Here is a 26324-nt window from a genome sequence, read left to right on the forward strand (position 1 = left end):
GCCACACGGACTTTGCCGTGGTGGTTTTTCTGCAGATTAGCTCAAAACCCGTCCCATTGGGTATCTTGCAGTAGGAACTGGCTTCAGCTTCTGTGTTCCAGGTATGCACGGGCCACACAAGCTCCAGCACTTACTGTTTGCCCAGTGTCATCATGGTCATGAGATTGAGAGGAATTGTTGGCCTCCCTTGGGGATTCAACCCACGGCAGTGGCCACAGCAACAGTCTCTAGGGGCCAGAGCCTTTGAGTAAATGTGTGTCCCCTCAGGCAGCTTGAGCCATGGGGCCTTGGAACTTTGGGGGTGAAGCCCAGCCGTGTGTGTGTGCTCTTAAAGATTTATTTATTTGAGGTGGGGGTGGGGAGACTAAGTGTGCTTGAACGCGAGTGCAGGGAAGGGCAGAGGGAGAGGGAGAGAGAAACTTTAGCAGACTCCTCGCTGAGCTTGGAGCCTGACATGGGCCTCGATCTCACAACCCTGGGATCATGACCTGAGCTGAAACCGAGTCAGATGCTTAACTGACTGCGCCACCCAGGGGCCCCCAGGACTGTGTTTTAACAAGTCCTCCAGGTGATGTGCTCCAGGCTGAGTTTGGGGAACCAGTGCCCTGGAAGCCAAGCCTGCGATGGAGGGTCAGTTGCATGTAATTACTGGGGGCACTCTTAGGAGAAAGGCAGTGGGGGAAGCAGGACAGGGCTGGGGAAGTCTCAGCCAGGATGTGGGGCCTCAGTCGGATCCCACAGGGAGATGAGAGGGTGAATTGACCCAGAGCTGCCCCACCATTAGGCTAGGAGAGGGCTTTTTTTCCCCATGTCAGTCATGGGCTAAGGGTTGCCCGTCCTGGGCTGTGGGGGGCACTGTGCCACGTCCTGGGTGAGTCTGGCAAAGTGCGTTTCTGTGGAGACGGACGCAGCTGTGAGGCGTTAGTAGCCAACACGGACAGCAGCTGAGATGGGCATGCTGAGACAAGGGGGTCTGGGCGGGCCCCCGGCATCTTCTCTGTCATTCACGTGGCTCCCTGTACACTCGCCCAGCCCCTCGTGTTACAACAGACAAGCTGCAGAGCCTGTTCACGGACATCACCTCTGGTGCATAGGCTGTCCTGGTGAGGCCGGCCAAGCAGACAGACCCTAGAGGGGAGACTGGCACGAAGCCCGATTCAGGCCCACACGCAGCCCCTCCCATCCTGATACTGCAGCGAACCATCACTGGCTTCATGGCTGGTAACCTCCTGTTGTATCAATCAGATGGGAGGATCCTCCTGAGCCCTTTTTGGGCCACGCTCACCGCTAGGGATGCAGAAGGGGGGGATGGCTCCCTGCCTCTGAAGCCCAGGGCCTGCCGTGAAGCTCTCCATACTCGGGTGCTAGATCGTGGGCCTCTCAGGGCAGTGGAAGATCGGAGCGGTTAGGGAGCGATGTTGACGGGGCAAGGGGGCCTTGGGTTTGGAGAGGCCACGTGTAAGGCAAAGACTTCACGGTGAGGCATTAACATCGGGTGAGGAATGTGATTTAACTGCCTCGTTCTACAGCCTAGACACCGCCATGGCCCCAAAGTATCAGTGACCCTGCCTCTGTGTTGATTCTGGGACTTAGTGACTACCATGAGGGTTCCCCCACCCCAGCGGATTTTTCGGGTTTTGCAGAATGGACAGTAGGTGGCGGCAGATCTTCATCCATCTTCTGGACTCCAGCAACCCTTGCTGGTGATTTCATTCAGCAGGCACTCACCAGATCCCTACCAAGGACAGTGCACAGAGGAGAGATGAGTGAATCCCAGCCCCTTCTGGGTCACCTGCCCCTCCCAGGCTTCCGATCATGAGCGGGCTGGCTGGCACACTGATGCCTGACCACGTCCTGATGGGGAATGAATAATGCCGTCTGGGGCTTGACAGGGGCTCAGCCGAGGATGTGGTATTTGTGGTTTATTGACTATTCCCCATACCTGAGCATCCTGAGTCTGAGAACATCTGCACCGCGTGGGATGAATAATGGGTGGAATTTCCATTTTAATTCATCTTTGCACATTATTTGGACTTTATGTCAGACTATAAAGGTTGGGAATTAGCTGACTCTTGAAGCTGCACAATACGCAGTGGCTTGCTGGGTGCCACTGGCCTGTGTGGACAGGTGGCCTGCCCGGGGCTCCCGTCCTGGTCCAGCTCCCCCTTCATAGCTGACTCTGGGGACCTGTCTTCTGTGTCGGGTGCGGCTGCCCCGTGCTCAGCTGGTTCTCCCTCGCACCTCTCTCCCACATCTCCCCTACGTGTGTGCCCCCGTCCACGGTGGGATACCAGTTCTCTCTCCTGGATCTGGCCCTGTTCCTAGCATGTGCAGGAGAGTAAATATGAGACACTGCTCCTGTGCACGTTACAGGCCACTTGGAGCCGTGCAGGACGGGGGCTAGATGCCCCTACCCTGCGCGGTAACTAGCTGCTGGGTACCTTCGGCTGCGGGAGCGCCCAGGTCTTCTGTCCAGTGCATTTCCCAGGGCAGAGAGACTTCTCTAGATTCCCTTTGAGATCCTCCAGAGTGTGGCTAAAGAGGTGAGAACGCGTCTGCACATCTCCTTGGAGGGGTGAGTGGTCTCATTTTGTCCCTGTCTGGACATCAGAGTGACAGCTCCGAGATCGGAGCCACATCTGGCCCTTGCCAGCTCTGCCCAGGGCGCTCGTCACTGGCACACAGACTGGGAAGCTGTTCTGTGCAGGGGAAGCCACTGCTGCTGGATAGAAGGAGGCTGTTAGGGCTCAGGGGTAATTTTTGGGCGATGATTGTCAGCAGGGGAAGTATATGGAGATTCTTCTTTCCTGGGTGCTTTTTTCCCCCCTCACTCCATCATGCTTATTTGCTCGTTTGCCAGTTAGCTCCCTAGACCCTGGCTACCAGAACTGCAAAGCAAGGTCTATCTAGAGGCCGCGACAGGGCCAGATGAGAATGAAGCCAACAAGGCATTTAGGGTGTGGCATTTAAGGGGCACGCATTCTCAGCATGGCTCATCTGCAGTGTGGGCACCTGCATGAACCTGGGGGTGAGTGCCTCCTTACATTTTGCACACACAAGGTGCTGTGCTGTCTCACCCTGATCCTGGCCTCGTCCACAGAGTCTAAATGCTTCTCTTCTGCTCCTCAGTATCATGGATAACCCTCAATTTAGCCTAGTGACTTGTTAACTCACCTTTACTTCCATGAAGTCCTTGAGGACTGGAATGGGCTTCCTTCCTCCTTCCCTTCCTTCCTCCTTTTCTTCCTTCTTCCTTCCTTCCTTGCTTCCTTCCTTCCTTCCTTCCTTCCTTCCTTCCTTCCCTCCCTCCCTCCCTCCTTCGTTCGTTCGTTCGTTCGTTCCTTCCTTCCTTCCTTCCTTCCTTCCTTCCTTCCGTTTTTCCAACTGTATCCCTGGACCTGGCAATAAATATTGAGCAAATGAGAGACCATACATAGCAAAGAGAAAGAAAGGGAAAATTATGCTGAGCTGCTTGGATAAGTGTCATAAAACCTAAACTGATAATTTTAAGTAGAATTGGAACAGTTCAAACTTTATCCTCAAGTTCATTTGTTGGTATTCCTTCATTGACTCACTCATTTTTTTCATTCATACATTCATTTAACCAACCATCCATCCAGCCAACCATCCATCTAACCAACCCACCAACCCACCAACCCCACCCGTTACAACTGTGATGTCCTATATTTAAGTCATTTTGAAAGTCGCTTTCTTTAGGAAGCTTCTTCAGATCTCTTCCCTGCTCCGACCCCTGGACATGGCCCCCTTCTCATACTCCTGCCACGCTGAAGAGAGCTGACAGGCCGCCTTGTTTCTCCTGCGGGACTGTCAGCTGCCTGAGTATGGCGGTGAGTTCTCTGTGGCCCTTCCTCCCTCAACTTTGCTCAGAATTGTTCCACACTTATAGGATAGAGCTGGATTATTGGCTTTGTCTTGAGGAGAGGAAAGTGAAGTGTGAGGTCTTCCTTTCACTCAAGGAACGTGTGGAGGAGTGGGATGAGTGATCTTGCAGACAGAAAAAGACCTAAAAGTAGCAGGCAGCATCTCTGCCAGGCTAGGTTGATGGTGCCCATTCACGTGCCACAGGGTCTTAGAGGAGGAGGTGCTCTTGGGCTGGGCCTTGAAGGGTGAGCAGGGTTGGAATAGCCCAGTTGGGAAATAGCCAAAGGCCTCACTTCTGTACCTGGACATACTCCTCTCTTCTCCGCTTTCCTCTAAGCTTGAGATTTCTTGAAAAAAACTTGCTGGTATCCCTGGGAATCTCGTTCCTCAAAGTTAAAGCAGCTCTCTTACTTTTCCTCAGCCCTTTGTTCCTGAGGCATGTCTTGGGTCCTGTTGTATTTGCAGGCAGTTTTGGGTGATGTGCACATATGGGAGCTTATGGAGAAAAGAGCCTAAACTCATAGCTTTCCCTAAGGATTGGGAAGGCACCGTGATTGAGGGAAAAGATGAGCATCCTTGTTAGCACCCTGAGGATAACTCTGATAGGCTGACTGCTGGGGCAGAGAGAGCTGATGTCTTTCCCCTGCCAAATCCTTTTCTGTTCTGATGGAGAGGGTCCTCTTCGTGACCCCTTCCTTTGTGACCCCCCCCCCCCCAGCTGGTTTTCCCAAACAGTGGCCGTGGGCTGGAACACTGCTGTGACTCACTCAGGCTGGTGCCTCTATCGTAGAAAGATGGTCTTTGATCCTGAGTTCTGTCAGGGGCATTTTGGTCAGAGTTCTTCAAATCACAAAGATGACCTGCCAGGGCAGTTTCCTGTATAGCTGGATTCCATGTGTGTGCCTCATTCCAGAAAATTCTACTTTGTTTTCTCTGCTCATTCCACAAGAAGTTACTAAAGCCATAGGATTCCTTCCATTTCCTGTTGAGGCCACTTTTGTAACCATGGGCCCCTCAGAAGTGGAGCCTTTTCCTAATAGAGTAAACAGTTTTTGATCTCAATCTAAATGCGTGTTATTTAATTTAATTCAGTTCAACAAAACATTTATGAAGTGTGCCTTGCTTGTTCGAATAGTGTGGGAGAGAGAGGTGATGGATAGGTTCCTGACCCACAGAGGCTGAGACATCCATGCAAATGACTGTCCTACAGGATTAAAAAAAAAGGCAAGTGACAAGGGGACAAGGGCAGAGAGCCATGGAGCTAGGGTCTGGATTGTTTCAGGGATAATGAAGTCCTTGATGTTTATTGAGTACTCACATTTGACAAGTCCTGTGGCAAGAGCCTTAGATGTGTTACCTTATTTAATCCTGACAGCCACACTGGGAGAGTTATTGGCTTCATTTTATAGGTGGGGAAACTGAGGCACAGAGTGACTGACCAGTCTGAGTTCATGCAGACAAGTCTGGTTCTAGGAGCCTCAGTCTTAACCACTATCCTTAGGCCCCTGTCTTGGGAGGAAGGGGTGTTGGGATGCTGACATTGGTGAGACCTTAGAGAGTTGGTCTAACAGTTCAGGGAGCAGACCCATCTCAAGCTGGGGGACAGTGGGAACAAAGGCAAAGAGTTGGGTGCGTTGGTGTAGGCTGGAACCGAGGGCATGTGCGAGGACCAGGGGGAGAGGAGACTGGAGGACCAGACTGTGCCTTGAGAGCTGGCTCATAGAGCAATAGAGGGATAGAAAAGTCTTTCAAGTTTTCAGTTATGTGGGTGTTGTTTTTTTTTTAAAAAATCAGTTAGAGCCATGCTTCAGGAAGATTAGTCCTGGGGCGCTATAGGCTGAGCAGGACGACTGGTTGCAGGAGCCAGACCTAGAAGGCGGTGTGGGCTCTGAGCTGACTGTGGCAGTGGGGTGAGGGGCAGGGCACCTGGGAAGAGAACCCATAGGACTTAGCTGTGGGACGAGGTGGGCCGGGAGGCTGGGCGTGCAGGGAGCAGAGATGGGGACCCAAAGAGGAGGTACTAGCTGGGTCATGAGGTGATGAGGGGTTGGATCCTGGGCATGTCCAGCTGACCTTTTGTTTCCACAGTCAGGTGTGGGACAGAAATGCAGATCCTGGGAAATGTCGGATGAGAAGTATCTGGGAAGGGCTGGCTTGGGACCAAAAGCTGATGTCCTTGGAGGGGTGGACACCACCAAGGGTGCATGATAAAGGCACCTGGGTCCAAATCCTGCAGGGGAGAGCCATGTGTTTGGTGTGATAAGGAAAAGCAATGGTCAGAGCAGGAGGAGAACCGGGGAGGTGAGAGAAGAGAGGGTCAGGAACTTGACAGCTTTGGGCCCTTCAGGGAGGTTGGGCAGGTCACCGGGTTGGGTGATGGAAGTAGGTTTGGAGAGAGCTCTTTCAGTAGGATACTGGGGGCAGACGGTCAACTGCACCAGCATGAGGAATAGTGTGGGTGAGGTCAGATACAGAGAATATGGAGCTTTTTAAAAGTGTAGAGGTGAAGGGGCAGAATGGCAGCTCAAGAAGGGGGAAGGTTAGGGAACAGGGTCCTTTTTCCAGTATGGGAGAGATGTGAGCATGTTTGTAAGCCCAGGGCTGGGCGCCAGCAGCAGAAGAGAAACTGGCCATTCACAGAGACTCTGAGAGGCAGGAAGTGTGTCCTTGGGTGGGGTCTGGGAAGGGCTGCACAGACAGTATCAAGATTCATTTTCTGCCCTACTCCGTAATGGTAATTGATATCGTGATGATGGGCCCCGGGGCATTACAAGTTCTCAAAGTAGCTTTTAAATCCCCGGTGAAAGAGCCGATTCTGCTCAGCAGAGTTTTTGAGTTATTTGAAGTTTATTCCAATTAAGCACAGCTTTGTTAAGTTATTGAGGACTGCTGTTTGGAAAACATGGCATTTTTTTGAATTCTGAGACTTCGAAATATGGCTCCCCATCTTTAACAGATTTAACAGCTCTCAGCGTGGTGAGCTTGAAAGAACCTGAGGTTTAGAATTGGACAGATTTGCCACTCACTAACAGGGTGACCTTGGGCACAGTGTTTTTGTTCATCTCTTTGTGGCTTAGTTTCTTCATCTAAAAAATGGGATGATATACCTGCCTTTATGGGATTGTTACGAAAACAAAAGAAATAATGTATATAAAATATTTGGCCCACAGTAGTTAACGAATGCTAGCTTTCTTTCCTACTATTTGGTTATCCAAAACACCCTGTTTCTTAAGTGGATGGATGTATTCCTGAATAAATGGAAATTTTGTAACAAAGGGATGAGAAGTAAGCTTAGAGCCAGATTATGGGAGGTTATGGTGGTCAGAGAGAAATGTTTAGCTCTATTGTATGGGCCGTGGCCAAAGGCGGTGAAGACAAGAGCATGGCCTGGTTCCTGTGTCTCAGGACAGGTCTCTCTCATGGGGGCCAGACACCTAGTAGGTCTTCTGGGAGTATTTGTGGATTAAATTTGCCTTCCATTAGGCATTTCTTCCCCTTTGCACTGAAGGCCAAGGTGAGGCTGGGCCAACATTTGAAAGCTCTGGAGGTTGAAACAGATGTGCGTCCCTGCCTTTCTCTTTTCTAGAAGTTCTCCCTAGGCCAGGTGTGGACAGTGGGGGACATGGTAAGCGGCCCTTGGCTGGGCCCCTATGGCTGGGGTCCTCCATGTCAAGGCTTCCACACGGGGCCCCAGGGCTTCCTTCGGTTCTGTGAAAATAATGAAGAGAAATGGGAAGTCCATGAAAGGAGGACGGCGTTCCGTCCCTGGTAGTGGTGCTTCGTTTGGTCCCAGTGTCACTTTGTTCAGCTTTTCTGCCTTCAGGTAAAATTTCCTTTGAATGAGAAAGAAAAAAACAAAAAAAACCCAACCCACCAGAAAAGTCTCTGAATGGAAACCATGACCAAGGTCCCTGCCATCCTCTGAGACTGGAGGCTCTTTTTCAGGGCTTATAATCACCTTCATAATTTCATGTTCATCTCCTCATGGAGCAATGGCATACTGAGCATTCACAGTCCAGAAGCTACTCTATAGAAGGCAGATGAACTTATAAGGGCATTTTGACAAGTGTCTAGGAACCAATGCCTGCAGAAGTCAAGGAAATCCATCTGGGTCTACAACCCAGAGTCTCCCCCACACCCCCGACCCCCTCCCAGAGTCCTGACAAATCTCAGCTCCCTTTCTAGCCTAGATGTGGATGGTCGGGGATCCTTTAAAACCCGGTACGCTCCTGGGAATATTTTAAAAGAAGAAAAAAGAAGTTGAAAGTATCCGTTTTAGATAAAAACCAAAGGCAGAGCTGGCCTGCTGACCTATTTAATAAAGACATTACAACGGATTTATCCATCTTTTAAAAGAAAATAACTCCAAAAGGTACACTTACTAGATGCCGGGATGTGGGAGAGCCTAAACAAGAATCCTTGTTTTAAAAAGTGTTCTCATGCAAATAAAACCCACAACGGGTTTTGTAGGAGACTATCCTTGTTCTTAGGAGATACAGGCTTGGACTCTTTAGGGATGACGTTATAATATTTTCAACTCACTTTCAGATGGTTCAGCAGAAAAAAAGAAAGCGTGTGTGTTTCTGTGTGTATGCATGTGTTTGGAGGGAGGAGGAATGGAAAGGGGGAGAGGGAGAGACAGAGGGAGAGGGGAAAAGCAAATATGGTAAATGTTCATTTGTCTCTGCAAGTGAATGGTATACGGATGTTCATTGTATTATTCTTGCAGTTTTCCTGTAGGTTTAATATTTTTCAAAATAAAAATGGGAAACACACATAGGAAAAATAGGAAAAATGAGTAGTCAATAGAATCTATCTTTTGTCTCTCAGTAAAGATCCTAAAGTAGTGTAACAAGGTCGTAGTGTGTCCCTAAGGGTTGGAATCTGGGCGAGGTGATGATATAAAACACAAGGCTAGCCCAAGAAGCAGCGAGGGAACACCCCAACGTGCCTGGTGAGAGGTGCGGCGGCCCCTTCCCTATTATCTGTGGGCATCCTCAAGCCCTTTGACCTCCAAGAAACCATTTAGTGGCTATTATAGAAACAATAGTTCATGCATACGGTCCAGATGCACAGAAAGCAGACTCTTCTGGTGTCGTACTGGTGGTGATTCCTACCCTGCCTCCCCACATCCATCCTTCCCTTCCCATGCTACTAGGACTGGAATCTGTACACCCACAGCCTGGCAGTACAAGCTGGCTGCATCTTCCCTCTGCCGACCCTCTGGATGTTTTCTCGAAACTTCCAATCCTTTGATTACACCCACATCGTGAGGCTCAACATGACATTTCCAACAGGAGACTGCCTGACGTGGGTCCAGCCGCTTCACATGGTTTTTATATTTGTTCTGGAAAAAGCTCCAGATACCTTTGGTCAAAGCTCTTCCTGTTGGCTGTGTTGCTGGGGCCATTTCTTGCCCACACAATCCAGAAGGGGCTGCTGTCTGTAGGCCCCCGCACGCCCACCCCCCTGGGGACAGGTAACGGTGGCAGAGGGGTGCAGCCTGGAGCAGCGAGCGCTCTAGGGGGTTTCAGAGGGCGTGTGCTTTAGGTCTCATTCTTGTGTCATTTGGATTCAGATCCTTAGAAACCAGGGAAGCCAGAGCCTTGCCAAAGGGCTTCATTCCCCTTCTGCAGAAGTTTCTCTGTTAAGTAGAAAAGAGAGTGTGCTTACAAACTCACATTAGTTCGTTACCTCTTGAGGAACTGGGAAGGAATGCTTGCCCTCTGCTAAAATTCCAAGTCCCTATTTCCTGACTTCCGTGTGAGATGGATCCTGTGCTCCTATGCTTTAGGGCTCACAGAAAGTTCCTGCGTGGATTCCCTACCTTTGAGCAGCATCCTAGCTCCCCACTGAATACCCCCTCCTGCTGGGCTCCCTGCCCAGGGACCACCTGTGTGGAATAGCTGGGAACTCTTATTAGAGGCAAAGGGGTAACTCCAGGGGGTAGGGAGGGAGGGGACCCACACTGGTCGGGACCCAGGGACCCTCACACCCCATTTCAAGTGAAAACGGCTGCCAGAAGAGGCACCAGGGAGGCTGCCTAACTGGCTCAGGGACACATCTAATTTTAGCTCAGGGTGTGCTTGTCCTGAGTTGGGGCTGGCCCCCCCATGGAAATTCCGCGGCTCTCTGGTTTTATGTGTATGAGTGGTGTAGTGCTCAAAGTTAGCAACGCTAACTTGGTTTTAAAGCAACAGGTTTCTTTCTCTTTTTTCTAAGAAATTTCCAGACAACAGCCTGTCCTCTGTGCTTTTGGAGTAGGTCAAAATTTCCTGAAGATTCCTTTCTTATAATGGGGCGATGTGGGGTGGAAGAAAGAGATGTTCCAGTCTTGGCTGGGCCTTTCCCTATATGAACTAGGGCAATACAATGACAGGGTCTCTGGGTCGAAGGAGACTTCGTGTCAGGCATCTGGCACAGTGGGTTACCGGGAGTTCATAGGTCAGCAGAATATAAACAAACGCAAAAACAAAAAAAACCCCAGGGGAACCAACTTGGTTCAGCTCCAGAGGTGGAGGGCCTGAAACATACACAGTTTTAGTGGCCTCTTTAAGAAAAAGAATATAAAAGTATCCCATTCTTGCAAATTTTATAAAAACAGAAGACCATGCCAACACATCACTTGGGCTTCTTGGAAGGGGCCTGTCCAAGTGAGGGTCCCTGAAGCTTGAGCCCTGTTAACTTCACCTTGAATCAGATGCTGTTCAACTTGTTGCTGCTATTGATTTTCTGGCTAAGTAAGAACATTAAAACCAATTTCATAAAATTTAAATATAGATATAATCTTGAAATAAAATTCCAGTATTTAAAATGAACACATCAGTCCATGTGAAAGATGCACTGTATTGCTGCGTATTTTCCTCACTTCATCATGGGCCTGTGTGTCGTGGACTGGTTTGTGTTGGACCATTTCCAAGTTTCTGAGCCTTACTGTCCTCGTTTGTGAAAATGCTGCTTTCCACATAGGCTTTTAGTGAGAATTAAGTTGAAAACGATGGTTTGCAAGTGCTTGGTGAAGTAGATATAGACACCCAGGTAAATAATTATTATTGTAAGGACAAGACTAGAAAACATTTAGAACCCTTAGAATGTCACAGGAAAGAAAATGGATATTCACCAGGGAAGGTAAATATCCACCCAGAACCACTTGGGGGCGAGACATGAACTTCAAAAAGAAGTATTACTGATGTGTAAACCTCCTCACCTTTTCTAAAAGTAAATGAATCCAAATTTCTCTATTTTAAGATTGATAAGGAGTTAAAGCACCCAGACAGTGTTGTTTTAGCCTGATGGCTCATGGCTCTTTTATTACTGCTTGTGCAGGGGAGAGTGTTGTGTGTGCAAAATGGAGATATTTCATCCCAGAAGTTGTCGTAAGCCACTCTTTGGCATATGTAACCAAACAGAACCCAAGTGGATTTCACTGCTTAATGGGACTCCAAGAAAGGTGACCTCTCTCGTTAGGACAGCTCCTTCCCTGGATGTGTGGGTTTTTAATAGGATAGTAACAGGGCAGGGACAGTGCCCCAAACAGCTTCCCTTAGTAGCAGCTAAGTAAACATCTCCACACAGCTTCCCAATCCACTGTGGAAACTGCTGGCAACTCTTATGTAATGTCTTTCAGGCAGCACGTCAGAACCTTCCTTTTATAACTCCAAGTGTGACTTTAGACTCCCTGGCACAGGGCCAAGGTTGTCGAGGCAATCCTTTCCATCCTGGGCTCTCATACCAGCCTTGGGGAGGGCAGGGCCAGGGCTAATCTTTGTCTCCGGTAGAGCCATGCCGTTGGGTCCTCACTCTGATGCCAGGAGCCCTAATGAGAGGCAGGCTTGTGATCCCACTTGCTGGTGGGCTGAAACCAGGGGGCCCCCGTGGCATGGGCCAGGCACCACATCACGTCTCTAGCTCTGGCCCTAGACATTGGGCTCATCCAGCGTCTCACGGTGGTTGGGTGTGGCTGAGCTGTGCAGCCACATGCTGGTGGGCAGAGGGAAGGAGGCAAGACCAAGGGAGATCATGGGCTAGCAACATTCTGTCTGGTGAACTGCATGGCTCAGGTGAATGAATGGTTCAGTGGATTTGGCCATGCTCCAGAGAACCACTCCATAGACACCACTTTCCTTCAAGAGGATGTTTTTCTTTCCCTGGAGAAACATCAGCTCCACATACCTTTTCATTGCTGTTGAGCAACATCTGCCTCCCCGCACCAGTCTCCCCAGGGAGCTGAGCTCCGCCACACCCAGGAGAGTGTAGCCTGTGAAAAGGGCAGGGCAGTAAGAATTGGGAGAGCCGCAAGGCCCCGTTAGCGGCTTGAACGGAAGAACAGCCAACCTGCCCTAATGCTTTTGGGTCGTAAGGAAGTGCAATCCATGCTTCCAACATCCAGTAGATGAAAATGAACTGAGATGAAGAGTCTGGAGCCTAACATTCAATTTCTGGTTTTGCCCATTACCCAGGGGGCCTTGGCAAAAGCTCCACACCCACCCCACCCCTACCCCCTGAGAGGGCTGCGGGATTCGACTGGATGGTCTGGATGGGCCTTTCTAGCCCTTCCAGATGGACGAGCCATAGCTAGGTGAACTCTGCGAACTTCTCAGCTTTCAGACGGGGCATGCATTAAATACCAGTTGTATGCTAAGACCTTGTGCCAATTGAGAGAAGGGGAGAATAATGCGAGGGAAGGTCACATCTAGTACAGTTTTGTTTTGTGAATTGTGTGCCCTTGAGGGAACCCTCCCAGTCTGATGTCTTGGTAACTGGGTACATTTCTTCTCTGTTCCTGGAATGTGCCAGAATCCGGCCTGACTCAAGGAAAGAGAAATGCTGGACTTGGTTTCAGATCTTGCTCTGGCTCTGCACACTTCTCATCAAGGGTGCATGCCAAAGCCTGTGGGGAAGGGCGCATACGGAAAGATAGTTAAGCTGAGAAATCATCATCCCCAAAGAACAATGGTCCGGGAGGCCAGAGTACGTGTGTTCTCTCCAGCTAGAAGGGCTGAGCCGATGGCTTTTCCAGGAGGATGCAGGGCCATCAGTGCCCCCTCCCTTCCCCCAAATCTGTCCTCACCGGGCGATCCCTATCTTTGTCCAACCTTCGTCATCATGGACCCGGATGAGAGAGACTTGGGTATGCAGCCCAATTCCCAATTAAGTGTTTTCACTAGTTTCAGGAAGATAATTTATTTGGATTGAATTGTTAAGGCAGATTGCTTTCACAGTATTCCAAGCAGAATGCTTTCTCACAGGAAATGTCAGACCAGGCAATTCTAGTCAAGTTTTCCACATCCTTAAGAAAAAAGAAGAGAGAGGAAAAAAAAAAAAAAGATTGCTATTATACGTTGAAGGTCAGCAGTTCAAGCGCTGGCAGGGGCCGGGTATGAAACTGAGATCAGTTAAACATTGGGATAGTGCCCCCGGTGACTTCCCAATAGCCCCGACCTTTAACAAGGCCTCCTGTTCTTTCGGGCTTCATTTAAAAAATGCCTGTCGAGTGGGCTGGCCAAGGAGATAGAGTGCTTCCCAAGGTTGGGGCATGGATCCCACAGGGCTGAGCATCTGGGACACGAGGAGCTCCCTTCCTCTCCCCAGAGCTCAGTCTCCTCATCTGTCAAACCAGGGTTACACCAGGTGACTCCCAAGCTTCTTCACAGCCAAAGTCGCCACAATTCTGATTCTGTCCCTTTATCTGGGGGAGCTTGCTGAGCCCCTGTGGGAAGTTGAAGAGAAACAGCAGGAAAGTGAAAAGAATCTTTTCTTCTGTGGAGAATTTCAACTTTTTAGAAGAATTCTTTTTTTTTAAGATTTTATTTATTTATTTGACAGAGAGACAGCGAGAGAGGGAACCAAGCAGGGGGAGTGGGAAAGGGGGAAGCAGGCTCCCCTCCGAGCAGGGAGCCGATGCGGGGCTCAATCCCAGGACCCTGGGATCATGACCTGAGCCGAAGGCAGTTGCTTAACCAACTGAGCCACCCAGGCGCCCTTTTAGAAGAATTCTTTTTCAATCAGCTTGCCCTCAGGGATCTGCCTCATTAAGGCTTACTCCTTGCTCCCTAAGTTCAGTAAGTTCAGTCCTTAAGGAGAGCCTTTAAGCACAGGGCTATGGGCTGTCACTGTGAGGAAAAGAGTGTGACACAGCTGCTCCTCTGAGGGCGCCCCCTAAGGACTTGCTGCCCACTCCCCACCCCCACATGTCCAAGAAGGGCCTGCAGGTGGGGAAGGGCTGGGTCCCAGGAGCTGAAGCCCGGAATCACTCCCTGGTTCTGGTCCCTGTAGCCCCCCAAAGACGATTCTGGCCAAAGAGAAGCTGAGACTCAGGGCAATTACAGCTCGAAGCGATGCCAGTCTTCTCCGGCGCAAGCTAGTCCTGTGGCTTGTCTGTGCAATTCCTGTGTGTCTCCTGACAATGGAGCAACTCTCTGCTTCGTTACCATCCAGCCCTGTTGTTCATTCCAAAAGGAGGTTCTGTTAGAGGCCGGGTAGTAGCAAGGGTGCCGTCCTACACCGGGAAACCTGGCCCCGGCTCGTCAGTTTCACTTGTCTTGCAGCACCGCCTCTGGTGTGTTTCCAGGATGCGATGGGACAGCCTCCTCCACAGTCTTGTGGGATAGGACAGTAGCCTGGACGGCTGCTGCCTCCAGCACGGACGCTTGCTTCGGTGCTGGCATGTTCTGTCAGGCTGAAATATGTATATATCAAGTAAAGCAAAACCCTTCTTGTCCCTTAAGCTTGCTACAGTTTTTATTTTTAAAATGCATATGAGTATTTTTTATCAAATGTTTTTGCTGCATCTATTGAGATTATTTTCCATTTGTCCCCTCTGTTGGTGTGAATTCCATTGTTAGATTGTCTAACGTTAAAATATTCTTGCATCCCTACTCGGCCAAGATTGTCCTCAAACTCATGGCCGATGCAGTTGTTTGTTATTTTAGTTCATATTTTTGCACTTGTATTGATAAGTTTAGCTGTTTGGAATCAAGGTGCTACTAGTCCCATAAGCACCATCATCCTCACATCAGCGAACGTGGAGCGATTCCGTGTCGGATGCTATTCTCAGCCCTTGCTGGACTGACCTGTGTAATGCTCACCACAGCCTTTTGAGGTGGGACTGTTATGAACCCCATTTTATAGAGGTTCAACATGGCCAAATTCTCCTGTTACGTCATTCCTTTTGTTATTCTGTAACAAGTAGGTTTATCACTGATAATGCTTTTTATTCCAAAGTCTATTTTGAATCTGATGATACAGTATTAACTACATTGGCTTTTAAATGGTTGGTCCACAAGTGATCTCTTTTCTTCCATGTGGCATGGTTCACCTTTTGTGTCATGTACCTTGTGAAACATCATATTGCGAATTAAAAAAAAAAGAATCAATCTGTGTGTCTCCGTCTTTTAACTGGCAAGCTGAGTTTGTTTGCTTTTAATACAATTACCGGTACACTTGAATTCATCTGGATTCTGTACTTTCATTTTGCCATACGCTTTTTCATTTCCTTTTTCCTCTTCTTTTCCTTTCTTCTTCTTCTTTTTTTAAATTAGCCATTTTCAAGTGAGTGATTCAGTGGCTTTTAGCACATTCACAGTGTTGTATAACCGTCACTGTCTACTTCGAAAGTATTTCCTTCTCTTCAGAGTAAAATCTCTTCCTACCAAGCAGTTTCCTCCCCATTCCTCACCTCCCCTCACCCCCAGCAACCCCCAGTCAACAGTGTTTCACATAAATGGAATCATACCATACGTGATCCTTTGTCTCTGGCTTCTTTCACTCAGCATCATGTTTTTGTGGTTCATCATGTCGTAGCACATGTCAGTTCTTCATTCCTTTTTATGGTGGAATAATAGTCCATTGCATGAATATACTGCATTTTGTTTATCCACTCATTTGTTGGTGGACACTTGAGTTGTTTTCACCTTCCGTCTATAGAGAATAGTGCTGCTATGAACACGTGTCCCAGGGTTCACTTCTTTGGGGTATATACCCAGGAGTGGAATTGCAGGATCATATGGTGATTCTATATTCTACTTTTTTGAGGAACTGCCCAACTGTTTTCCACAGTGGCACTTTCTTGTGAATCAAGTGGTGTTTATTTTTTCTCCTTGGACATTATAGATTATGCTTTTACTATTTTAGCAGTTACTCTTAAAATTTTTTTTATCATAATTGACTTAAAGTTTCAGTTTAATCAGTCTCTCTACTCCCTCAAAAAATACAAGGATTTTAGAAAGCTTCAGCTGCTCGTTTCCTGTTCCCACATTTCCTGTGTATAATCATCATCTAGTATTATCCCTGTGTTTTTAACTACCCCCTAATTAGTTGCTATTGTTGTTATTTTTTTTCTATCATCAGCTCTCATTTAGGTTTATCTACATGTTTAAAGATGTCTTTTCTCGTCATTGCCTTGGTCTTGCTCTTTTCTCCCGGGTTCGCTTTCCTTCTTGCTAAAGTAAGTCCATGAGTGGTTTCTTCGGTGAAGGTCTGTGATGGTAAACTTTTTCATTCTTTGTCTGAAAATGCCTTCATTTTGACCTTACCTTTAATATTTTGAATATTAAAGATGTCTTTTGTTAAAGTAATTTTTTTATAGCTAATCTGCCTTTCTGCTAAGATTTTTCTCATTGTCATTAATATGTTGTTTCGAGATGACATATCTAGGTGTGCATTGATTTCCACATGTGCCATTTGAGGCTTCTTAGATTTCTGTGAGGATTCATGTCTGCTGAGTTTTTAGCCATTATCCTTTCCATAATCTCCTTTCTCACACCGTCTTTATTTTTCCTTCTGGAACTCCTTTTAGATGGGCATTGGAATTAAAGTTTTCCCCCCTCCACATCTCTTCTTTGCTCTTTCACATGTTTTCTCTCTTGGGGTTGAGTTGCATTCAGATCATGTCATCTGATAACTCCTAGTAATTTATTATCTCTTCATTGTATCCCATCTCCTGTTGAAGCTTATCCCAAGTTTCTCCCCAATGTTAAAGAAGATCTAACCTATAGAAAAGTTGGAAGAATAGAAAAATGAACACCCATGCCGTCTTCTCCTACACTCAGCAATCCCAGGACTTTGTCATACTTGGTTTTTTTGTCATACTTCTCCCCTCCCCGTGTACAGTATATGTATTTGTAATACACACATGTTTTTTAAAGATTTTATTTATTTATTAGAGAGACAGAGAGAGTGAGCAGGGGGAGCGGCGGAGGGAGAGCAAGAAGCAGACACCCCATGGAGCAGGGAGCCCGATGCGGGACTCGATCCCAGGACCCTGGGATCATGACCTGAGCCGAAGGCAGACGCTTAACCGATTGAGCCACCCAGGCGCCCCTGTGACTCACACATTTTTGATGATTCCCTTGAAAGTAAAATTCAGATACCATGGCATGTCACCCCTAAATATCTCAGCTTGCATCTCATAAGGACAAGAACATTCTCCTGCCTAACCATGGTACCATTAACACACCCAAGAAGTTTCCATAACATCAGCTAACATAAGGCCCAAAATCAAATTCCCCCGCATGGCTCCAAAATGTTCCTTTAGGCTTTAGTGTTTTCTTTTTTCTTTTCTTCTCTTTTTTTTTTAAAAGACAGAGCAAGTGGGGGAGGGAGAGGCAGGGGGGGAGAGAGAGAGAGAGAGAATCTTAAGCAGACTCCACACTCAGTGCTGAGCCCCATGCGGGGCTCAATCTCACCACCCTCAGATCATGACCTGAGCCAAAATCAAGAGTAAGATGCTTAACCGACTGAGCCATCCAGGCACCCCCAGGCATTAGTTTTTTTAATCCAGGATCCATTCAAGGATCTACCCGCATTTCATTGCCGTGTCTCTCTAGTCTCTTCTAATCTCAAACAATTTCCGTCCATTTTTAGTTTTTCATGAGTGTAGTCTTGTTGTCTTATAGAATGACTACATTCTAGATATGTCTGTTTCACTGTTAGGTTTATGTTAAACATGTTTAGGGCAAGGGTAGTACATATGTGATGTTGCATATTTCCCATTACATCACGTCAGGAGGACAGATTATCAGTTTGTGTGATTTCTGCTGATGCTAAGTTGGATCACTCCATTAAGGTGGTTTCCGCCAGTCTCTCCATCATTATATTTTTAAAAAATATTTATTTACTTATTTATTTATTTGAGAGACTGTGAGAGAGAGAGAGCATGAGAGAGAGAGCACAAGCAGGTGGTGAGGGGTAGAGGGAGAAGCAGACTCTCTGCCGAGCAGGGACCCTGATGTAGGGCTCCATCCCAGGACCCTGGGATCATGACCTCAGCCGAAGGCAGACACTTAACCGACTGAGCCACCCAGGGACCCTCTCTCCATCATTGTAAAGGGAACTTTCCCTTTTGCCATTAATGAGGTATCGGTAACTTTCAGACTAGATGAATATCCTGTTCCGCAAGAACGTTTCAGCCACGGTTTTAGCATCCATTGATAATCTTTTCCCGTATTAGGAGTTTATAAAATGGTGATTGTCTAATTTTTATCATTTTCTCGTTCCTTTACATTTATGAGTTGATGGTGTTCTACAGAGAAAAGCTTTCCATGACCCGTCCCTGTCCACCCCCGCCCAGCAGCAGGCTCATGGGGTTTAACATGTATTTCATATGTTAGAATCACCATCCTTCTATGTCCATAAATTTTCTTTTTTATTTCTGTGACTGTATGTACTTTTCAAAACTGCCCATTCTTTTTTTTATAGTATCTGTTTCTTTTCTAATGATTTCCATTCCTGTTAAAGAAGTTTCCTTACTCTAATTACAGCCTCTTTTAGATTGTTGTTCTATTATCTCAAGTTCTTGGGAGTCCTTTTTGCTGTGTCACCTGGCTTTCTCTTATGGTGTATGATTTTCTCATATATTTACTAGTTATTTCTTTTGAGCATATTTTCAGTGGCACTTAAAAAAATTCTCTCTCTTCTGGGAATCTTGTGTGACCTGCTTTGTAGAAGTGCCCTTCCAGATAATTTTACATTGCTTTAGTTAGGTGTGCTGGGCTATCCCTGTCTTGGGAAAATTTTGTGTTATAGTCTGGATTCTTGTGCCACATTAGTGGTGTCAGTTTGGACTCCATTCACACTGGGTTCTGAGTTGCCATCAAATAGAATATATAGTAAGTAGTCAATATCTTTATTCCCGTGGGACACCTTTCTTTTATACTCCGTAACTAATTTAGCCAAGTATCCAGTGTCAAACATTGAGGAAGGAGCACCACCTTATCTTTTCATGTTAAGAGCTAGTGAAATATTCGGAGTGTGGGGCTGCATAAGCAGGAGAGCATCTTCAAAACTAGTGTGGCCCAGGCACTCCAGGCCTCTCAGAGCCCCTGCACCTGTAGTGTCCCACAGTGATGAGCATGCCCAGGCTTCCCCCGAGGTACAGATGAGGCACCTGATGCCTACAGAGGGGTAATGACTTGCCCAAGGGCACTTGCCCAAGGGGGAGGGTTGGGGGAAGAGGGACAAGAAGTCAGGTCTCTGAGTAGCTCTTCCCACCTCACCAAGATTCAGTTATCCGTGATTGAGTCCTGGCCCCATGGAGCCCTAGATACCCGCAGTGCCCTGGCCCTGGCTTCTCCCTTGGGGCCACAGAAGGAAGGGACTTTGAGTGGGAAGTGGTGAACTCAGACACGGCAGACAAGCTGGGTGTCTACAGCCTGGCTCCCATGGATTTACTGGATGCACACTATGACACATGTCTCTGGGTTATCTGCACCATCAAAAGTATTTTGAATCCTTAATTTATCTTGTTGTCATTGTTTTCCATAATAGTTTTCAATCAAAGGCAAGAACATGCTTTTAAACTGACCTTTTAAACCTTGTAATGCTAATGCCACAAAGGGACACATGAAAGGAACAATAAGCACATTCCCTAAGTGTGAGCATAATTGAAGTCTCCTCTGGTGATGAGATCTGTGGGAAACAGGCACAAAGCATCTGAGCTGGGCTTCTGCAGCTGATGGATGGCGCTCTGGGTGGAAGTCCCATGACCAGGGAGAGGCCCAGCTGTACCCTTTGCAGCGGGAACATCATCTCCACCCTCTGGCCGTGGCTCTTGGCCACCCACGTGCCCCAAGGCTTTGCCCTCAGGAGCCAAGGGGGCTGCTTGGGAGGTTTGGATTTTGTGCTGTGGTCTACAGGAAGCCATGGAGGCTCTGGGCAGGGGAAGGAAGCATAACATAGAAGAAGGAACGAAATAGAACAATTGGAGCCAGGGGCCTGGGTTTAAGTTCTGGCTTCTAAGTTGTGGGACCTTGTGTGAGTCACCTTGCTTCTGTGAGGGTCACTGTGGTACTCAGCATCTATTTATGGAGCACTGGCCGGGTGCTGGGCGCATGGGGTACAGAGGTGACCAAGAGAATCCCATGGTCCTTCGTCCCTCCTTGTGATTTCTCTCACCGTGTATATTAGTACCCCATGGCAGCGGTCACGAATTCCCACAGACTCAGTGGCTCAAAACAATGTGAGTATATTATCTTACTGTTCTGGAGGATCAGGGTCTGAAGTCAGTTCCACTGGGCTAAAGTCAAGGTGTTGGCAGGGCTCGTTCTTTCTGGAGGCACCAGGGGGAATCTGTTTCTTTGATGTTTTGGAGCTTCTCATGGCCACCCCCATCGTTGACTTGTGGCCCTCATCCATATTCAGAGTGCATCCCTCTAATCTCTGCTCGTGGCATCACCCCCCTCTCCTCTTCCCTGTCAAATCTCCCTGTGCTTCCCTCTTACAAGGACACTTATAATTACATTGTTCCCACTTGTGTAATCCAGGGTACCCTCTTTCATCCTAAGATCCTTAACTTAGTCCCATCTACAGAGTCCTTTCTGCCATATAAGGTACCATTCACAGGCTATCTTTGGGGGCCATTATTCAGCCTACCGTACCATGTCAAATTGCAATTTATGCTTGTTTATTTTACATGCTTGGGTCTCCCTTCAGCAGGGAGACAGGCCTGCCAGATTACTGCCACATGTTTGCTAGATGAGTGGGTGAGGAAATAAATGAATGCATGTTCGGAGTTGAGAAGGAAGTGGCATACCACTTGGGCTGTAGAGGATGAGTGTGAGTTTGCCAAAGGATATTCTAGCCCAACTGAAGTGCTTATGAAAAGGTATAGAGGCAGAGGCTGGGAAGTTCAGCATTCAGGGAATGTGCGTGGAGTGTGAGGGTGCAGAGGGAGAGGGGGCTGGGGTCGTAGGTGGCTAGCTCAGAGATAGCCTGTCGGGTACCTTAATGGGCCTGGATTTGATTTGATTTTAGTTATTTATTTTTTATTTTTAGGTAATCTTTACACCCAACATTGGACTCAAATTCACAACCCCCGAGATCAAGGGTCACATGCACCACCGACTAAGCCAGCCAGGTGCCCCATCCTGGATTTTAGTTTTCAAAGAAGCACTATATGTGGTGGTTGCTGCCTTTGTCTTTGGGGTCATTGCCTGGGTTCAAATTCCTATGCCACCACTTACTTGCTGTGTCCTGGGAGAATTACTGGATCTCTGTGAGGCTCAGCGCGACAGCTCCTTCATAGGGCTGTCCTGAGAAGCAGATGGCTTTTGTTGCTTGCAAGGCACTCAGCACAGTGCCTGGAACAACCAAAGGAGTCAGAGAGTATTTGCTGTTATTATTGTCATTTTTATAAATATTATTATTGGTGGTGGTGGTGATGATGGGGAGCTCTTGAAGAATTTCAGCCAGGCCGTGGCACAATCAGATTAATTTTTTAGAAAGATGCCTTTGATACCCCTGTGAAGATGTGGGGGGCCAGAGTGGGGCATCACACTGGGGGTCGGGAAAACAGTGAGGAGGCTATTCCAGTGATCTGGGTGAGAAAGCAAGAGGCAGAGAGCAGGGACGGGTACAAGAGAGATGTTTTTTCTTTTGGGATGTTGCAGAGATGTCTTTGCTCCTGCTGTTCCCTGCTTGGATGTTTCAGGGCAGATGTTAGAGGCCATTTAGCACCGTGCCTCAATCCTCACTTTTCAGAAAGGGGGAGGCACCTTGCCCTAGTCTCCGGATGGAATAGTGACAGAAGGGACAGACAGAGGTGGGACTCGGGTCCTCAGCCTTTAGTGGCAGAGTCATTGGTGGTGGGAGGGGTACGCGGACAGAAACTTCTGGTGAAGGCGCAGTTTCTCATTGCCATGGCCGTGACCCAGCATCTGCACTGCCTCCCCCTTCACCTCCTTCTACTGCCCTTCCAGGCCTTAGATTCCCTTTCCAGCTTGTGTTTTTACCAGTCCCCAAGAGAACGCTTGCCGAATCCTGGTAGCGTAGAGACGTAGGAATTTTGTGGTTTTGAATTGAGGAGCATGGTCTTGACCCGGTGGGAGAGGATTAGGGCTGCCTGGGCGGGTGGGGGAAGGAGCTCTGTGTTGCAGCGCTCCGGGCCAGAGCAAGAAACTCGGAATCCGAAGAAGTACATGCTCACAGATTTGGTACCGTGTGTCCTCCGTGGTCTTCCACTCACACCCCTTCATACATCTTCAGGAGGAAGCCAATTCAATAGAACGTAGCATGGCAAGATTACGATTGTTACTTCAATCATATCTTACCCTGCAAGGATGTTGGAGGAAAATATATTTCAATGCCACATTCAAAAGGGCTGTCATTTTTTAACATAGTAAATGGGTTTTCAGAGAGTGAGGTAATATTGTTATTCTTAATGCATTCTTCAAAAAAAAAAAAAAGATTTTTCTTTAGTCCAGATTGATGCATGCTGGAGGAAAGAAAATATCCAGAGAGCTAAAATACAGGTGGGCGTGTTGAGAAAGTTCCACATGTATATACCTGAACTTATAAATCAGTCTCACAGAACAGGCTTTTGGTGCATTTTAGAGGTTTCTTAGAAATGGCTGCTGATGGCTTTACAAGAAAGCTGGGAGAGAAAAGAAACAAAACAAAAAAGAAAATAGAGATGTGATGAAAAAAACCTGTGCAGTGATGACAAGCACTTGATTTGCGTGTGCGTATGTGTGTGCGTGTTTTCTAGCAGTATCATGGTGACATCAGCAAGACATGCTTGCATTTGGTTCTGGGCAAGTGTCGAACTATGGGGTTTATCCACCTGTATTGGCTGGTGTGTGTATGTGTGTATGTCCATGAGAACACAGAATTGAAAGACACCTGGGAGGCCATTTGGTCCCATCCAGTGAAGGAACCTGTGGCGCAGAGAGGGAGAATGACCGTGCGGGGCATACACGAATGGCAGGGCCCAGCTAGAGAGAACGGTCCCCTGAACTCCCACCCAGTGCTCCCTCGGTTCTTCTCTGCTGCTTGTATTTCGGTGTCATTTTCCTCTGGTGCATTGACATTTTCTTTTTTTCTAGGAAAAATCAGTTGCCGGTGCCCAACAAGGCTGATGGTGAGCTGGGTGTCCTGCAGCTTGGTAGGTGCCCCCGCTGCCTCTTTGCTGTGGCTGGCAGGGTCCAGGGGGCTCCATTTGCTCCAACTGGGGGGTGGTGGGTGGGGGCTCCTTTCCTCCCACCTGACCTTAGGAAGGAGAGGCTGGCCCAGTGAGTAGAGCCGGCTTCTGTCTTTGTGGTTGCTGTCTTCTTCTACCTTCTGTCTTTTGTCTTGGAGAAATCCTTATAAGAAGTCTGGGCATTTCTGGACCCACACTGGTGTGGGGGTGTGGGGGTGAAGAGGAGCGTCTTTTGCATTTGGGGGCTCTTTTAGGGCTATTCGGAACATACACAGATCTCCAGAAGACAGCTCTGCCTGGGGAAGACTGTCCTTTAAAAAGCTTAGTCGGTGTCTTATTGGGGCATATGTTAGGTGAAGTGTACACATCTTAAGTGTTTGGCTCCATGCAGTTTCACACGCGTGTACATCCCTGTCGCTGCTCTCCCAGATCATGATCGGGAACATGTCCCTCCGCTCTTCAGTTTTGAAGCCATCCTTTGTTTCCCCTTTCTGTGATTCTCTCCTCCCCAAAGACTGCTGTGTTTGTGGGGCTTGGCAAAGCAGCAGCAGAACGGATGATGGCGACCCAGCGACCAGATGTGAAGGACGAGGCTTGAGTGCCGTTGACATTTGCTCTTCTTCCGGAAGCCAGTGATTTACCTGTCGGGCCACTCACGTACCTTTCTTCTCCTTTCAAGCACCCCTTTTAAACTGAAGGAGAAAAGCCACACACTCTTCAGAAGTTAGTTGTGTGAGACGTGCGGTCTGACGGTTTGCTGATGAAGTTGAAAGGCAGGAGCCTCTGTCTGAATGACGAGGCAGGGGTTGGTTTGTTCTGCGCGGCTCACTTCAGAGGTAGCAGTTCCTTGGAGTTGGAATCATCCGCGGTGGCCGGTGGGGATCGCTTGGCCGGCGCAGGAAGGGGCAGAGTCCCACACGTGGTGACGCCGACGGTCGGAGCCAGCACGCGTTGGCCTCTGAAGCCTTTCTGTAAAGCACTGCACTTTAAGATTTTCCAGTGAGAGCCACTCCTGTCTGGACAGAAAACGAAGCACTTCCTGGCCTTCAGAACCCAGAGGGCTCTATTGGAGCCTAGTGGAAGGAAGGCTTTTAGCAATTCTCTCAGAACCCAGTTGTTTGAAGTGTGTGTTTTCCAGAGGGAGGCAGACCCCTCTTTGCTAGTGGCTCAGCTAATGATTTAGGAAAGGGGAAGGAAATAAAAGGTAGGACATCATGGAACCCAGTCATCAAGAGAAAGGGAAAGAAGTTTTGGGGTGAGGCAGAGACAAGGAGTAAAATTTGATTAGAGGAACAGCATTTTCTTCCCTACCCTGATTCATTTTCCTTTGGTTCAGTTCAGCCAACTTTCGTTAGCAGTTACTTGCCAGGGCATAGATGAGGCTGTTGAAAGTACATCAAGGTGAATAAAAAGAGGCCTTGGTTTCTTGGAGGGCTGGGTTGGGTGGGACAGAGGAAAGAGGTATCCTCTGATACAACACATAAAGAGGACAGTTAGCAGTTCATCACTGCTTCAAGAGACGTATAAGACGAGTTCTGTGGTGGATTCCAGAAGTTTCCACAGTGAGGAGGTATTTGGACTGGGCTCTGAAGGTTGAGGAAGTCTTGCCAGGTAGAGATGTGCAGCAAGCCTCGTGGGCAAGGCATAGAGTGTGAGAAAGAGTGATTGGCTTGAGGCGACTGGCCCATAGGGGAAGACATGGGGTCAGTGGGGAGCAGAGGCTGGGAACGAAGGTGTGGTAGGGCCAGGATGACCTTGAGTGCTGTGCCAATGAGCTTGGCTGTAAATCATTGACTGTAAATCATTAGCCAGTAAAGAGCACTTGAAGATTCTGTGCTGGTGAGTAACGTGTGCAGTGCTGTGGGTTTAGGGCTACCTCTGGATACGTATGGAGGATGGATTTTAGAGGTAAGGGCCTGGATGTTGGAAGACCAGTGAGGGGGCTCTTGGAATCGTCTAGAAAAGATGTGATTGGTCCCCTATTCTGGCTGGCGAAATCCTCTGTGTATTTCAAGACCCTGCTGCGATAGTTAGCTTTAATGGAGAGCTTCTCTGACCCTCTAAGGCAGAATTATTTGCCTCTTCTCTGCTCTTAAAACCCTTGCGCTATCTCTGTATTAGTACTCATGTTACATTATTTGTTTGGGGCTCTGTCTCCCTCTAGGCAGCGAGCTCCCTGAAGGCAGGGCTGGTGCTTTACTCATCTCTGGACCTCCCCTATCCCACTGTCCCACACAACCCCTGGCATATCATGGATGCTCGATGAAGTGCTTGATGAACAGGTAGAAAAAGAATGACATATTCCTGTAACAGTGGAGGGAGAAAGGGTGGGGGCAAGGTGTGAGACATCCTGGAGGCAGAATGATCTAGAGGCTGGATCCTCGTGGTGTGTGAACACAGGGCTGAGGTCTCAGCGTGGGTCCCTGGAGGAGGCCTGGGGAGATGGAATCTGTTATCAGAACTGAAGTCTGGGGGGCTGCTGTGCTGAGATTCCTGAGTCTGGGGTGTTGGGTTACTTCTGGTGGTAGATATCTGGAGTCAGTGGGAAATATGGATCAGGCACCTGGACAAAGACGTATATGGACCTCTATTACATATTACCATATGCTTTCCTCCAAAGGGTAAATAAAATGGTATGAGAAAACAAACTCCCTTGTTTCTTTTCAACCAGACACTTATACCAGGCCCTTAAAAATAGCACCCTCAAACCACCGGCATTTGCAGATGGTTTTGTCTGCTTGGCCAACATGTCATTCTGGAGTGCTTTGTTTTTCCTTTGCATGGCGGTCCCACCACATCTGGGCCTGAGGCCTGCTATGTGGTCCTGAACCAAATCCCTGCACGGGGGCCAACTTCCTCCTGGCAGAAGCTGAGGATGGCTGCTTCCTCTTCTTCCTCTTGGGGGGCTCCACCCGGTCTGCTTCCCCTGGGCCCCCAGCTTTCATTCTCAGGTTTACTTCATGGAGCCCTGAGCAGAGCACGTTTCAGCCCTGGTTCCCTCCCGGACAAACTCAGACTAAACAGAAGC

General features: G+C 48.2%; 1 protein-coding gene across 1 annotated transcript in view; it reads left to right on the forward strand.

Annotated features, from left to right (window-relative positions):
• Positions 1 to 26324, forward strand: part of MINDY4 (MINDY lysine 48 deubiquitinase 4) — a 103048-nt gene that overhangs the window by 22832 nt on the left and 53892 nt on the right. The window contains exon 6 of the mRNA XM_028119252.2: positions 23202 to 23260. Within this exon, the coding sequence (XP_027975053.1) occupies positions 23202 to 23260 (59 nt within the window). The remainder of the gene's footprint in view (positions 1 to 23201; positions 23261 to 26324) is intronic.

The sequence above is a fragment of the Eumetopias jubatus genome, unplaced genomic scaffold (genome assembly GCF_037043125.1).
Source record: "Eumetopias jubatus isolate StellerSeaLion01/CBP00866 unplaced genomic scaffold, mEumJub1_p1.0 scaffold_14, whole genome shotgun sequence".
NCBI lineage: Eukaryota > Metazoa > Chordata > Mammalia > Carnivora > Otariidae > Eumetopias > Eumetopias jubatus.